Source organism: Lepisosteus platostomus, chromosome 9 (genome assembly GCF_059453375.1).
Source record: "Lepisosteus platostomus isolate fLepPlt1 chromosome 9, fLepPlt1.hap1, whole genome shotgun sequence".
NCBI lineage: Eukaryota > Metazoa > Chordata > Actinopteri > Semionotiformes > Lepisosteidae > Lepisosteus > Lepisosteus platostomus.
This window is the reverse complement of record NC_142619.1, coordinates 2,428,494-2,444,509: the sequence shown is the minus strand read 5'-3', so window position 1 is coordinate 2,444,509 and position 16,016 is coordinate 2,428,494. Positions and strand designations below refer to the sequence as shown.

The 16,016-nt window shown below is 65.5% G+C and overlaps 1 protein-coding gene across 5 annotated transcripts in view; it reads left to right on the top strand.

Moving 5' to 3' along the window:
- The window catches only part of LOC148654357 (serine/threonine-protein phosphatase 6 regulatory subunit 1-like), a 37,875-nt gene extending 32,623 nt beyond the window's left edge, over positions 1-5,252 (top strand). For 4 of the 5 annotated variants that reach the window (XM_088646454.1, XM_088646450.1, XM_088646452.1 and 1 more), the window contains 6 exons: positions 1,840-1,972; positions 2,086-2,168; positions 3,333-3,585; positions 3,689-3,820; positions 4,307-4,381; positions 5,133-5,252. In XM_088646454.1, the coding sequence (XP_088502580.1) occupies positions 1,840-1,972; positions 2,086-2,168; positions 3,333-3,585; positions 3,689-3,820; positions 4,307-4,343 (638 nt within the window). In that variant the 3' untranslated portion in view covers positions 4,344-4,381; positions 5,133-5,252. The remainder of the gene's footprint in view (positions 1-1,839; positions 1,973-2,085; positions 2,169-3,332; positions 3,586-3,688; positions 3,821-4,306; positions 4,382-5,132) is intronic. The other variant, XM_088646453.1, reaches the window with a different exon arrangement.
- Positions 5,253-16,016: the final 10,764 nt, after the last annotated feature.

The window sequence follows — 16,016 nt, the reverse complement described above, 5'->3', positions numbered from 1 at the left end:
GTTTACAGTCTAGTGTCCCCGTCACTATACTGGGGCATGAGGACCCACACAGACCGCAGGGTGAGAGCGCCCCCTGCTGGCCCCACTCACACCTCTCCCAGCAGCAGCCTCAGCTTTCCCAGGAGTCTCCCCTCCAGGTACTGGCCAGGCTCCCACCTGCTGGGCTCCAGTGGATTACCAGTTGTGAGTTGTAGGGTGATATGACTGCTGATATGGGATAGATGCGTTTATGTGAAGTTGGTTCCCCATACTGTCTCCCTGATGGGAGTGTTATGGATTGAGACTGGAATGAGCGCTGTCTGCCTCCCCTGCTCTCTCCTCCTGGTGACTGTGCTCTCTGCCTCTGGGGAGAGGAGAGGAGAGCAGAGGGATGGAGCCAGTTCAGAGAGGGGGGTTATTAGGAGGCCATGAGGGGTAAAGGCCAGGGGGGAATTGGGCCAGGACACTGGGGTAACACCCCTACTCTTGTCGAGAGACACCCCTGGGATTGTTCATGACCACAGAGAGTCAGGACCTCGGTTTGACGTCTCCTCCGAGGGACCAGCCGTAGAACCGCAGTAGAAATAGAAACTCGCAGCGCAAAGTGTAAAACCCCCGACCGCCACCACAGACTGGAGGAGACCCGCAGAGGAGCACACGAGCTGGGAGGTGAGGCGGCCCTTCCTGCTCACTCGTCCCTGTACTGGCTGAGGCGCTGTGATGGACGAGTGGACAAGGACAGGCTGTTGAACTTGATGTTGTGAGAAAGCCCTGGTCTCTCCACTGGCCAGAGGGGGGAGTTAGTGAGAACTGCGAGGTGAGGCGGCCCTTCCTGCTCACTAGTCCCTGTACTGGCTGAGGCGCTGTGACGGACGAGTGGACAAGGACAGGCTGTGCAGGAATGTCCCCAGGTGACCTGCAGGCAGGACGGCGTGGAGAAATAGCAAGCGTCCCGTGCGAAGCACAAAATCGCGAGCTTTGCGAAAGGACTGTGAGTGCTTCAGTTTGTACCACGGCGGCTCTGTGGCTCGGGACCCGCGCCTGTGGCTGGGAGGTTGCCGGTTCGAATCCCGCGGCCCAGCAGAGGAATCCTACTCCGTGGGGCCCCTGCGCGAGGCCCTTCACCCCAGCTGCTCCAGGGGTGCTGTATAAATGGCCGACCCTGCGCTCTGACCCCCAGCTTCTCTCTCCCTGTCTGTGTGTCTCCTGGAGAGCAGGCTGGGGTCTGAGAAGAGACACATTGTATGTGGCCGATAAAGCGATCTGATCCATCTTATCGTAAGTCTCCATGCTGGTCTCTCCACTGGCCAGAGGGGGGAGTTAGTGAGAACTGTGAGGTGAGGCGGCCCTTCCTGCTCACTAGTCCCTGTACTGGCTGAGGCGCTGTGATGGACGAGTGGACAAGGACAGGCTGTGCAGGAGTGTTCCCAGGTGACCTGCAGGCAGAGTTAACGAGCAGTACGTGTCAGTGAGGCCGCCTGGCGGTGGAGAGCGATACTTCTGCTGGAGGAGAAGAGCTGATTCATGAGCCTGCTTGTCCACAGAGTCACAGGCCTGCCTCACCCCACCGGAGCTCTCGCTGGTTCTGAATCGCAGGGCCCGGCGCGGCGCGGACCTGGACGTGTCCTCTGTTCTGTGCTGGAAACTGGGGGGGGTTTTACACGTTACTGCGGTACATCCGACTTTCACCGCGGTCCGAAATGCGCCCGGCACCAGTGCTGCGGGTCCGAGGTTTCGCGCGTCGCCCTGTCCCCGTGTCCCCCCGTCCGCCGCGGGGGTCCGAGACGCGCCCCTCCTGGGGGGGGGGGTCCCGGTTCCCTGTCCGCCCCGCGCTGATGATCCTTCGTCCCTCTGCCGCAGGCTGGGCGGCCGATCTCTCCTTCCTGGCGGTGGCGGACTCGGGTTCGAGCGGCTGGGGGGAGCAGTGCCGCCAGGGGGAGGGGGGCAACTGGGAGGTGTTCTCCGAGGACGAGCCGGCTGCCGGCCCCCAGAGGTACGTGGGCGGGGCCCCGGGGTGGGCGGGGCGGGCGGGGCCGGGGGGTCCCCCCCTCTCTCTTCGCTCCGGCCCTCATGCGGCGGCTGTGGCGCTTGTGTTTCCCTCCGCAGCTCCGCGGAAGCCGCCGGCCCCGCCGCCCCCCGCGCGGACGCCGGCCCCCCGGCCCGGGAGGAGGAAGTGACGTCGCCGCCGGGTGGGTCATCGTCGGGCCAGGGGAGTGGAGGGTGTCTGTGTGTCTGTGTGTCTGTGTGTCTGTGTGTCTGTGTGTCTGTGTGTCTGTGTGTCTGTGTGTCTGTGTGTCTCTGTGTCTGTGTGTCTCTGTGTCTGTGTGTCTCTGTGTCTGTGTGTCTCTGTGTCTCTGTGTCTCTGTGTCTCTGTGTGTGTCTGTGTCTCTGTCGGACTAATTGCCTTTCTCTCTCTCTCAATTCAATTCAATTCAATTCCAGGTGCTTTATGAGCATGACCGCTGGGTACAATCAGTGTTGCCAAAGCAAATGCAAATAATGAAATTTACATATCAAAACAAAAAATAGAAGTAAAATAAACTCTCACACTCACACTCTCTCTCTCTCCCACTCACTCACTCAATTCAGTTCAATTCAAGGTGCTTTATTAGCATGACCGCTGGGTACAATCAGTGTTGCCAAAGCAAATAAAAATAATAAAATTAACAGGGAACAAAACAAAAAATAGAAGTAAAATAAAATCTACAGACATATTACAGACATTTACAACAAAGACATATTATAAAATATTGACATATTCTGTAGGCGGCTGGAGCATTACTCTCTCTCTCACACTCACACTCACTCACTCTCTCTCACACTCACACTCACTCAATTCAATTCAATTCAATTCTCTCTCTCTCACTCTCTCTCTCACACTCTCTCTCTCACACTCTCTCTCTCACACTCTCTCTCTCACACTCTCTCTCTCACACTCTCTCTCTCTCACACTCACTCACACTCTCTCTCTCTCACACTCACTCACACTCTCTCTCTCTCACACTCACACTCTCTCTCTCTCACACTCACACTCTCTCTCTCTCACACTCACTCTCTCTCTCTCTCACACTCACTCTCTCTCTCTCTCACACTCACTCTCTCTCTCTCTCTCACACTCACTCACACTCTCTCTCACACTCTCTCACACTCTCTCTCTCTCACACTCTCTCTCTCTCACACTCTCTCTCTCACACTCTCTCTCACTCTCACTCTCTCTCTCACACTCTCTCACACTCTCTCACACTCTCTCACACTCTCACACTCTCTCTCTCACACTCACTCTCACACAGGCTGTGTGTTTGAGTCTTGATGGTGGGTGTTTCTGACCCTGCTTCTCCCACTGTGTGCCCCAGGCTCCCAGCTGCCCTCCGCCCCCAGCGCAGCGCCCCCTGCTGCCTCGGAGGGGAACGGCGGCCCCGCGCCGGCGTGTGCGGGCGGGGGGGCGCAGGGGCGAGGGGGCCCTTCAAAGACCCGCCCGGGCAGCGCGGGGGCCGGGGAAGGGAGGCGTGCTGGGAAGGGGGACGCAGAGGGGCCCGGCGGGGCGCCCCCCGGGGGGGCTGGGGCTCCCTCTCCAGGCGCCCGGCCCGCAGTGCCCTGCTGTAGCAGGTGAGCTCGCTCTGTCCTCCTCCTGTTTGATCCGGAGTTGTTATTTTTGTCAACGTCTGGTTATCGTTTGACGGATTTGTTTTTTTTTTTGGGGTCATTTTAGCCAGGCAGTACCTACAGCTACCTCAGTACCTCCTGCTGTCGGTGGTTCTCTTCAGGACCCCTTGGCCCCGCCCCGGGCCTCAGACGCCGCGGGCAACGCCCCGCCCAGTGAGGTCATGCCGCAGGGGCACAGGTAGCTGGCCACACTCTGTCCCAGGGTGCATTGCTGCGCTCTAGGTCTTGTCGAGCTGTGTCCGTGCACACCTCTCTCTCTCTCTCTCTCTCTCTCTCTCTCTCTCTCTCTCTCTCTCTCTCTCTCTCTCTCTCTCTCTCTCTCTCTCTCTCTCTCTCTCTCTCTCCCCCTGTGCTGTGTGTCTCTCTCTCACCCCTTCTGTGTCTGTCTTCCTCTCTCTTTCTGTCCCCCTGTGCTGTGTGTCTCTCTCTCTCTCTCTCTCTCTCTCACCCCTTCTGTGTCTGTCTTCCTCTCTCTTTCTGTCCCCCTGTGCTGTGTCTCTCCCTGCTCCTCTGTTCTCCTGCCTCTCGGTGTCCCCGTCTTGACACCCTGTTACTGGCGTCATCTCTCTCTGCCCCTCTGTGTGTGCCTGTCTCTGTCCCGCTGTCCCTTCTGTCCTCTCAGCCATTGTAAATAATGACGCTAACCTCACTGATGTCTTCCCAGCCTCCCTCCAACACCCCCCCAGTCTCCAGCGACGTGACCCCGGACGCCTGGACAGGAGAGCGAGGGTCACGCTGAGTGAGTCTCCCGCCAGCCTTCCTTGTCCAAGTCCGTCTTCTACACCCGCCAGCTGTGGACACTGAGCCTGTCCTCTCTGGGCAGCCAGCTCTGCCTGTCCCTCCCACTGTGTCCAGGCTGTGGACACTGAGCCTGTCCTCTCTGGGCAGCCAGCTCTGCCTGTCCCTCCCACTGTGTCCAGGCTGTGGACACTGAGCCTGTCCTCTCTGGGCAGCCAGCTCTGCCTGTCCCTCCCACTGTGTCCAGGCTGTGGACACTGAGCCAGGTCTGTCTGTGTCCAGTTTCTGTCTAAGTTGTGGACACTAAGCTAGGTCTACTTGTGTCCAGTGTCTGTGTCCAGGCTGCGGACACTGAGCCTGTCCTCTCTGGGCAGCCAGGTCTGCCTGTGTCCAGGCTGTGGTCACTGAGCCTGTCCTCTCTGGAGGGTCAGGTCTGTCAGTATCTAGTGTGTGTGTCCAGGCTGTGGTCACTGAGCCTGTCCTCTCTGGGCAGCCAGGACAGTCTGTGTCCAGACTGTGGTCACTGAGCCTGTCCTCTGTGGACTCCGAGTCTGTGTCCAGTGTCCAGGCTGTGGACACTGAGCCGTACTTGTCTGTGCTGTAGCTGTGCTGTCCTGAGGCCGGCTGGAGTCGCTGAGCTTCAGGACCAGCTGGCCGAGGAGGGTCAGAGGTCAGTGTCCCTCGGACCAGTCCCCGAGTCTCTCTCACGGTTTCCTGTCTCTCTCCTCCTCCCCCCCTGTCTGTCCTTCCAGAGCAGGAAGAGGGCGTCGGGACAGCGGCCCAGCCTGCCCGTCTCCGTGGGCTGGGAGTGACCTCTCTCTGCCGAAAAGGGAAAATAATAAACGATCGTTTGCGAAGTGTTTGCAATAAAACCATTTCTTGGTCGTCTTTCTGTGGTGGGGAGGGGTCACTGGTGTGGGAGCGGGGACACAGTGGGGTCACTGGTGTGGGAGCGGGGACACAGTGGGGGGTCGCTGGTGTGGGAGCGGGGACACAGTGGGGTCACTGGTGTGGGAGCGGGGACACAGTGGGGGGTCGCTGGTGTAGGAGCGGGGACACAGTGGGGGGTCGCTGGTGTAGGAGCGGGGACACAGTGGGGGGTCACTGGTGTGGGAGCGGGGACACAGTGGGGGGTCACTGGTGTGGGAGCGGGGACACAGTGGGGGGGTCACTGGTGTAGGAGCGGGGACACAGTGGGGGGGTCGCTGGTGTGGGAGCGGGGACACAGTGGGGGGTGACTGGTGTAGGAGCGGGGACACAGTGGGGGGTCGCTGGTGTAGGAGCGGGGACACAGTGGGGTCACTGGTGTAGGAGCGGGGACACAGTGGGGGGTCACTGGTGTGGGAGCGGGGACACAGTGGGGTCACTGGTGTAGGAGCGGGGACACAGTGGGGTCACTGGTGTGGGAGCGGGGACACAGTGGGGGGTGGCTGGTGTAGGAGCGGGGACACAGTGGGGGTCGCTGGTGTAGGAGCGGGGACACAGTGGGGTCACTGGTGTAGGAGCGGGGACACAGTGGGGGGTCACTGGTGTGGGAGCGGGGACACAGTGGGGGGTCACTGGTGTAGGAGCGGGGACACAGTGGGGGGTCACTGGTGTAGGAGCGGGGACACAGTGGGGTCACTGGTGTGGGAGCGGGGACACAGTGGGGGTCGCTGGTGTGGGAGCGGGGACACAGTGGGGGGTCACTGGTGTAGGAGCGGGGACACAGTGGGGGGGTCACTGGTGTAGGAGCGGGGACACAGTAGGGTCACTGGTGTGGGAGCGGGGACACAGTGGGGGTCACTGGTGTAGGAGCGGGGACACAGTGGGGTCACTGGTGTAGGAGCGGGGACACAGTGGGGGTCACTGGTGTAGGAGCGGGGACACAGTGGGGTCACTGGTGTAGGAGCGGGGACACAGTGGGGGGTCACTGGTGTGGGAGCGGGGACACAGTGGGGTCACTGGTGTAGGAGCGGGGACACAGTGGGGGGTCGCTGGTGTGGGAGCGGGGACACAGTGGGGTCACTGGTGTAGGAGCGGGGACACAGTGGGGGGTCACTGGTGTGGGAGCGGGGACACAGTGGGGTCACTGGTGTAGGAGCGGGGACACAGTGGGGGGTCACTGGTGTGGGAGCGGGGACACAGTGGGGGGTCACTGGTGTGGGAGCGGGGACACAGTGGGGTCACTGGTGTGGGAGCGGGGACACAGTGGGGGGTCACTGGTGTAGGAGCGGGGACACAGTGGGGGGGTCGCTGGTGTGGGAGCGGGGACACAGTGGGGGGGTCGCTGGTGTGGGAGCGGGGACACAGTGGGGGGTCGCTGGTGTGGGAGCGGGGACACAGTGGGGGGTCACTGGTGTGGGAGCGGGGACACAGTGGGGGGTCACTGGTGTAGGAGCGGGGACACAGTGGGGGGGTCACTGGTGTGGGAGCGGGGACACAGTGGGGGTCACTGGTGTGGGAGCGGGGACACAGTGGGGGGTCACTGGTGTGGGAGCGGGGACACAGTGGGGGGTCGCTGGTGTGGGAGCGGGGACACAGTGGGGGGTGACTGGTGTGGGAGCGGGGACACAGTGGGGGGGTCGCTGGTGTGGGAGCGGGGACACAGTGGGGGTCACTGGTGTAGGAGCGGGGACACAGTGGGGGTCACTGGTGTAGGAGCGGGGACACAGTGGGGTCACTGGTGTAGGAGCGGGGACACAGTGGGGGGGTGACTGGTGTGGGAGCGGGGACACAGTGGGGGGTCGCTGGTGTAGGAGCGGGGACACAGTGGGGTCACTGGTGTAGGAGCGGGGACACAGTGGGGGTCACTGGTGTAGGAGCGGGGACACAGTGGGGGGGTGACTGGTGTGGGAGCGGGGACACAGTGGGGGGGTCGCTGGTGTAGGAGCGGGGACACAGTGGGGGGTGACTGGTGTGGGAGCGGGGACACAGTGGGGGGTGACTGGTGTGGGAGCGGGGACACAGTGGGGGGTCGCTGGTGTAGGAGCGGGGACACAGTGGGGTCACTGGTGTAGGAGCGGGGACACAGTGGGGGGTCACTGGTGTAGGAGCGGGGACACAGTGGGGGGGTCAGTGGTGTGGGAGCGGGGACACAGTGGGGGGTGACTGGTGTGGGAGCGGGGACACAGTGGGGGGTCGCTGGTGTGGGAGCGGGGACACAGTGGGGGGTCACTGGTGTAGGAGCGGGGACACAGTGGGGGGGTCAGTGGTGTGGGAGCGGGGACACAGTGGGGTCACTGGTGTGGGAGCGGGGACACAGTGGGGGGTGACTGGTGTGGGAGCGGGGACACAGTGGGGGGTGACTGGTGTAGGAGCGGGGACACAGTGGGGGGGTCAGTGGTGTGGGAGCGGGGACACAGTGGGGTCACTGGTGTAGGAGCGGGGACACAGTGGGGGGTCACTGGTGTGGGAGCGGGGACACAGTGGGGTCACTGGTGTGGGAGCGGGGACACAGTGGGGGGGTCACTGGTGTAGGAGCGGGGACACAGTGGGGTCACTGGTGTAGGAGCGGGGACACAGTGGGGTCACTGGTGTGGGAGCGGGGACACAGTGGGGGGTCACTGGTGTGGGAGCGGGGACACAGTGGGGGGGTCAGTGGTGTGGGAGCGGGGACACAGTGGGGGGTCACTGGTGTGGGAGCGGGGACACAGTGGGGGGGTCAGTGGTGTGGGAGCGGGGACACAGTGGGGGGTCACTGGTGTGGGAGCGGGGACACAGTGGGGTCGCTGGTGTAGGAGCGGGGACACAGTGGGGGGTGACTGGTGTAGGAGCGGGGACACAGTGGGGGGTCACTGGTGTGGGAGCGGGGACACAGTGGGGTCACTGGTGTAGGAGCGGGGACACAGTGGGGGGGTCAGTGGTGTAGGAGCGGGGACACAGTGGGGGGTCACTGGTGTGGGAGCGGGGACACAGTGGGGGTCACTGGTGTGGGAGCGGGGACACAGTGGGGGGTCGCTGGTGTAGGAGCGGGGACACAGTGGGGGGTCACTGGTGTGGGAGCGGGGACACAGTGGGGTCGCTGGTGTAGGAGCGGGGACACAGTGGGGGGTCACTGGTGTAGGAGCGGGGACACAGTGGGGGGTCACTGGTGTAGGAGCGGGGACACAGTGGGGGGGTCAGTGGTGTGGGAGCGGGGACACAGTGGGGTCACTGGTGTGGGAGCGGGGACACAGTGGGGGGTGACTGGTGTGGGAGCGGGGACACAGTGGGGGGTGACTGGTGTAGGAGCGGGGACACAGTGGGGGGGTCAGTGGTGTGGGAGCGGGGACACAGTGGGGGGTGACTGGTGTGGGAGCGGGGACACAGTGGGGGGTCACTGGTGTGGGAGCGGGGACACAGTGGGGGGTCACTGGTGTGGGAGCGGGGACACAGTGGGGTCACTGGTGTGGGAGCGGGGACACAGTGGGGGGGTCACTGGTGTAGGAGCGGGGACACAGTGGGGTCACTGGTGTAGGAGCGGGGACACAGTGGGGTCACTGGTGTGGGAGCGGGGACACAGTGGGGGGTCACTGGTGTGGGAGCGGGGACACAGTGGGGGGGTCAGTGGTGTGGGAGCGGGGACACAGTGGGGGGTCACTGGTGTGGGAGCGGGGACACAGTGGGGGGGTCAGTGGTGTGGGAGCGGGGACACAGTGGGGGGTCACTGGTGTAGGAGCGGGGACACAGTGGGGTCGCTGGTGTAGGAGCGGGGACACAGTGGGGGGTGACTGGTGTAGGAGCGGGGACACAGTGGGGGGTCACTGGTGTGGGAGCGGGGACACAGTGGGGTCACTGGTGTAGGAGCGGGGACACAGTGGGGGGGTCAGTGGTGTAGGAGCGGGGACACAGTGGGGGGTCACTGGTGTGGGAGCGGGGACACAGTGGGGGTCACTGGTGTGGGAGCGGGGACACAGTGGGGGGTCGCTGGTGTAGGAGCGGGGACACAGTGGGGGGTCACTGGTGTGGGAGCGGGGACACAGTGGGGTCGCTGGTGTAGGAGCGGGGACACAGTGGGGGTCACTGGTGTGGGAGCGGGGACACAGTGGGGGGTCGCTGGTGTGGGAGCGGGGACACAGTGGGGGGTGACTGGTGTGGGAGCGGGGACACAGTGGGGGTCACTGGTGTAGGAGCGGGGACACAGTGGGGGGTCACTGGTGTGGGAGCGGGGACACAGTGGGGTCACTGGTGTGGGAGCGGGGACACAGTGGGGTCGCTGGTGTGGGAGCGGGGACACAGTGGGGGGTCACTGGTGTAGGAGCGGGGACACAGTGGGGGTCGCTGGTGTGGGAGCGGGGACACAGTGGGGGTCGCTGGTGTAGGAGCGGGGACACAGTGGGGGGGTCACTGGTGTGGGAGCGGGGACACAGTGGGGGGTCGCTGGTGTGGGAGCGGGGACACAGTGGGGGTCGCTGGTGTAGGAGCGGGGACACAGTGGGGGTCACTGGTGTGGGAGCGGGGACACAGTGGGGGTCGCTGGTGTAGGAGCGGGGACACAGTGGGGGTCACTGGTGTGGGAGCGGGGACACAGTGGGGGGTCGCTGGTGTAGGAGCGGGGACACAGTGGGGGGTCACTGGTGTAGGAGCGGGGACACAGTGGGGTCGCTGGTGTAGGAGCGGGGACACAGTGGGGGGGTCACTGGTGTAGGAGCGGGGACACAGTGGGGGGTCGCTGGTGTAGGAGCGGGGACACAGTGGGGGTCGCTGGTGTAGGAGCGGGGACACAGTGGGGGGGTCACTGGTGTAGGAGCGGGGACACAGTGGGGGGTCACTGGTGTAGGAGCGGGGACACAGTGGGGGTCGCTGGTGTGGGAGCGGGGACACAGTGGGGGGTCGCTGGTGTAGGAGCGGGGACACAGTGGGGGGGTCACTGGTGTAGGAGCGGGGACACAGTGGGGGGTCGCTGGTGTAGGAGCGGGGACACAGTGGGGGGTCAGTGGTGTGGGAGCGGGGACACAGTGGGGGGTCACTGGTGTAGGAGCGGGGACACAGTGGGGGTCGCTGGTGTAGGAGCGGGGACACAGTGGGGTCACTGGTGTAGGAGCGGGGACACAGTGGGGGTCGCTGGTGTGGGAGCGGGGACACAGTGGGGGGTCGCTGGTGTAGGAGCGGGGACACAGTGGGGGTCACTGGTGTAGGAGCGGGGACACAGTGGGGGTCACTGGTGTGGGAGCGGGGACACAGTGGGGGTCACTGGTGTAGGAGCGGGGACACAGTGGGGGGGTCACTGGTGTAGGAGCGGGGACACAGTGGGGGGTCGCTGGTGTGGGAGCGGGGACACAGTGGGGGGTCACTGGTGTGGGAGCGGGGACACAGTGGGGGGTCGCTGGTGTAGGAGCGGGGACACAGTGGGGGTCACTGGTGTAGGAGCGGGGACACAGTGGGGGTCACTGGTGTAGGAGCGGGGACACAGTGGGGGTCACTGGTGTGGGAGCGGGGACACAGTGGGGGTCACTGGTGTGGGAGCGGGGACACAGTGGGGGGTCGCTGGTGTAGGAGCGGGGACACAGTGGGGGTCACTGGTGTAGGAGCGGGGACACAGTGGGGGTCACTGGTGTAGGAGCGGGGACACAGTGGGGGGTGACTGGTGTAGGAGCGGGGACACAGTGGGGGGTCACTGGTGTGGGAGCGGGGACACAGTGGGGGGTCGCTGGTGTAGGAGCGGGGACACAGTGGGGGGTCGCTGGTGTGGGAGCGGGGACACAGTGGGGTCACTGGTGTAGGAGCGGGGACACAGTGGGGGGTCGCTGGTGTGGGAGCGGGGACACAGTGGGGGGGTCACTGGTGTAGGAGCGGGGACACAGTGGGGGGTCGCTGGTGTGGGAGCGGGGACACAGTGGGGTCACTGGTGTAGGAGCGGGGACACAGTGGGGGGTCGCTGGTGTGGGAGCGGGGACACAGTGGGGGGGTCACTGGTGTAGGAGCGGGGACACAGTGGGGGTCACTGGTGTGGGAGCGGGGACACAGTGGGGGGTCGCTGGTGTGGGAGCGGGGACACAGTGGGGGGTGACTGGTGTGGGAGCGGGGACACAGTGGGGGGGTCACTGGTGTGGGAGCGGGGACACAGTGGGGGTCACTGGTGTAGGAGCGGGGACACAGTGGGGGGTGACTGGTGTGGGAGCGGGGACACAGTGGGGGGTCACTGGTGTAGGAGCGGGGACACAGTGGGGGGGTCACTGGTGTAGGAGCGGGGACACAGTGGGGGGGTCACTGGTGTAGGAGCGGGGACACAGTGGGGGGTCACTGGTGTAGGAGCGGGGACACAGTGGGGGGTCACTGGTGTAGGAGCGGGGACACAGTGGGGGTCACTGGTGTGGGAGCGGGGACACAGTGGGGGGGTCACTGGTGTAGGAGCGGGGACACAGTGGGGGGTCACTGGTGTGGGAGCGGGGACACAGTGGGGGGTCACTGGTGTGGGAGCGGGGACACAGTGGGGTCGCTGGTGTGGGAGCGGGGACACAGTGGGGGGTCACTGGTGTGGGAGCGGGGACACAGTGGGGGGGTGACTGGTGTGGGAGCGGGGACACAGTGGGGGTCGCTGGTGTGGGAGCGGGGACACAGTGGGGGGTCACTGGTGTAGGAGCGGGGACACAGTGGGGGGTCACTGGTGTAGGAGCGGGGACACAGTGGGGGGTCACTGGTGTAGGAGCGGGGACACAGTGGGGGTCACTGGTGTGGGAGCGGGGACACAGTGGGGGGGTCACTGGTGTAGGAGCGGGGACACAGTGGGGGGTCACTGGTGTGGGAGCGGGGACACAGTGGGGGGTCACTGGTGTGGGAGCGGGGACACAGTGGGGTCGCTGGTGTGGGAGCGGGGACACAGTGGGGGGTCACTGGTGTGGGAGCGGGGACACAGTGGGGGGGTGACTGGTGTGGGAGCGGGGACACAGTGGGGGGTCGCTGGTGTAGGAGCGGGGACACAGTGGGGGGTCACTGGTGTAGGAGTGGGGACACAGTGGGGGGTGACTGGTGTGGGAGCGGGGACACAGTGGGGGGTGACTGGTGTGGGAGCGGGGACACAGTGGGGGGTCACTGGTGTAGGAGCGGGGACACAGTGGGGGTCACTGGTGTGGGAGCGGGGACACAGTGGGGGGTCACTGGTGTAGGAGCGGGGACACAGTGGGGTCACTGGTGTAGGAGCGGGGACACAGTGGGGGGGTCGCTGGTGTGGGAGCGGGGACACAGTGAGGGGTCGCTGGTGTAGGAGCGGGGACACAGTGGGGGTCACTGGTGTGGGAGCGGGGACACAGTGGGGGGTGACTGGTGTAGGAGCGGGGACACAGTGGGGTCACTGGTGTGGGAGCGGGGACACAGTGGGGGGTCACTGGTGTAGGAGCGGGGACACAGTGGGGTCACTGGTGTGGGAGCGGGGACACAGTGGGGGGTCACTGGTGTAGGAGCGGGGACACAGTGGGGGGGTCACTGGTGTGGGAGCGGGGACACAGTGGGGGGGGTCACTGGTGTGGGAGCGGGGACACAGTGGGGTCACTGGTGTGGGAGCGGGGACACAGTGGGGGGTCGCTGGTGTAGGAGCGGGGACACAGTGGGGGTGACTGGTGTAGGAGCGGGGACACAGTGGGGGGTCACTGGTGTAGGAGCGGGGACACAGTGGGGGGGTCACTGGTGTGGGAGCGGGGACACAGTGGGGGGTGACTGGTGTGGGAGCGGGGACACAGTGGGGGTCGCTGGTGTGGGAGCGGGGACACAGTGGGGGGTCACTGGTGTGGGAGCGGGGACACAGTGGGGGGTCACTGGTGTAGGAGCGGGGACACAGTGGGGTCACTGGTGTAGGAGCGGGGACACAGTGGGGGTCGCTGGTGTGGGAGCGGGGACACAGTGGGGGTCGCTGGTGTGGGAGCGGGGACACAGTGGGGGTCACTGGTGTGGGAGCGGGGACACAGTGGGGGGTCACTGGTGTGGGAGCGGGGACACAGTGGGGGGTCACTGGTGTGGGAGCGGGGACACAGTGGGGGGTCGCTGGTGTAGGAGCGGGGACACAGTGGGGTCACTGGTGTGGGAGCGGGGACACAGTGGGGGGTCACTGGTGTGGGAGCGGGGACACAGTGGGGGGTCGCTGGTGTGGGAGCGGGGACACAGTGGGGGTCACTGGTGTGGGAGCGGGGACACAGTGGGGTCACTGGTGTAGGAGCGGGGACACAGTGGGGGGTCACTGGTGTGGGAGCGGGGACACAGTGGGGGGTCGCTGGTGTGGGAGCGGGGACACAGTGGGGGGTCGCTGGTGTAGGAGCGGGGACACAGTGGGGGGTCACTGGTGTGGGAGCGGGGACACAGTGGGGTCACTGGTGTAGGAGCGGGGACACAGTGGGGGGTCACTGGTGTGGGAGCGGGGACACAGTGGGGGGTCGCTGGTGTGGGAGCGGGGACACAGTGGGGGTCGCTGGTGTGGGAGCGGGGACACAGTGGGGGGGTCGCTGGTGTAGGAGCGGGGACACAGTGGGGGGTCGCTGGTGTAGGAGCGGGGACACAGTGGGGGTCGCTGGTGTGGGAGCGGGGACACAGTGGGGGGTCGCTGGTGTGGGAGCGGGGACACAGTGGGGGGTCGCTGGTGTGGGAGCGGGGACACAGTGGGGGGTCACTGGTGTGGGAGCGGGGACACAGTGGGGGGTCGCTGGTGTGGGAGCGGGGACACAGTGGGGGGGTCACTGGTGTAGGAGCGGGGACACAGTGGGGGGTCACTGGTGTGGGAGCGGGGACACAGTGGGGGGTGACTGGTGTGGGAGCGGGGACACAGTGGGGGGTCACTGGTGTGGGAGCGGGGACACAGTGGGGGGTCACTGGTGTGGGAGCGGGGACACAGTGGGGGGGTCACTGGTGTAGGAGCGGGGACACAGTGGGGGGGTCACTGGTGTAGGAGCGGGGACACAGTGGGGGGTCACTGGTGTAGGAGCGGGGACACAGTGGGGGTCACTGGTGTAGGAGCGGGGACACAGTGGGGGTCACTGGTGTGGGAGCGGGGACACAGTGGGGGGGTCACTGGTGTAGGAGCGGGGACACAGTGGGGGGTCACTGGTGTGGGAGCGGGGACACAGTGGGGGGTCACTGGTGTGGGAGCGGGGACACAGTGGGGTCGCTGGTGTGGGAGCGGGGACACAGTGGGGGGTCACTGGTGTGGGAGCGGGGACACAGTGGGGGGGTGACTGGTGTGGGAGCGGGGACACAGTGGGGGGTCGCTGGTGTAGGAGCGGGGACACAGTGGGGGGTCACTGGTGTAGGAGTGGGGACACAGTGGGGGGTGACTGGTGTGGGAGCGGGGACACAGTGGGGGGTGACTGGTGTGGGAGCGGGGACACAGTGGGGGGTCACTGGTGTAGGAGCGGGGACACAGTGGGGGTCACTGGTGTGGGAGCGGGGACACAGTGGGGGGTCACTGGTGTAGGAGCGGGGACACAGTGGGGTCACTGGTGTAGGAGCGGGGACACAGTGGGGGGGTCGCTGGTGTGGGAGCGGGGACACAGTGAGGGGTCGCTGGTGTAGGAGCGGGGACACAGTGGGGGTCACTGGTGTGGGAGCGGGGACACAGTGGGGGGTGACTGGTGTAGGAGCGGGGACACAGTGGGGTCACTGGTGTGGGAGCGGGGACACAGTGGGGGGTCACTGGTGTAGGAGCGGGGACACAGTGGGGTCACTGGTGTGGGAGCGGGGACACAGTGGGGGGTCACTGGTGTAGGAGCGGGGACACAGTGGGGGGGTCACTGGTGTGGGAGCGGGGACACAGTGGGGGGGGTCACTGGTGTGGGAGCGGGGACACAGTGGGGGGTCACTGGTGTAGGAGCGGGGACACAGTGGGGTCACTGGTGTGGGAGCGGGGACACAGTGGGGGGTCGCTGGTGTAGGAGCGGGGACACAGTGGGGGTGACTGGTGTAGGAGCGGGGACACAGTGGGGGGTCACTGGTGTAGGAGCGGGGACACAGTGGGGGGGTCACTGGTGTGGGAGCGGGGACACAGTGGGGGGTGACTGGTGTGGGAGCGGGGACACAGTGGGGGTCGCTGGTGTGGGAGCGGGGACACAGTGGGGGGTCACTGGTGTGGGAGCGGGGACACAGTGGGGGGTCACTGGTGTAGGAGCGGGGACACAGTGGGGTCACTGGTGTAGGAGCGGGGACACAGTGGGGGTCGCTGGTGTGGGAGCGGGGACACAGTGGGGGTCGCTGGTGTGGGAGCGGGGACACAGTGGGGGTCACTGGTGTAGGAGCGGGGACACAGTGGGGTCACTGGTGTAGGAGCGGGGACACAGTGGGGTCACTGGTGTGGGAGCGGGGACACAGTGGGGGGTCACTGGTGTGGGAGCGGGGACACAGTGGGGGGTCGCTGGTGTGGGAGCGGGGACACAGTGGGGGTCACTGGTGTGGGAGCGGGGACACAGTGGGGTCACTGGTGTAGGAGCGGGGACACAGTGGGGGGTCACTGGTGTGGGAGCGGGGACACAGTGGGGGGTCACTGGTGTGGGAGCGGGGACACAGTGGGGGGTCGCTGGTGTGGGAGCGGGGACACAGTGGGGGGGTCACTGGTGTGGGAGCGGGGACACAGTGGGGGGTCGCTGGTGTGGGAGCGGGGACACAGTGGGGGGTCACTGGTGTGGGAGCGGGGACACAGTGGGGGGTCGCTGGTGTGGGAGCGGGGACACAGTGGGGGGGTCACTGGTGTAGGAGCGGGG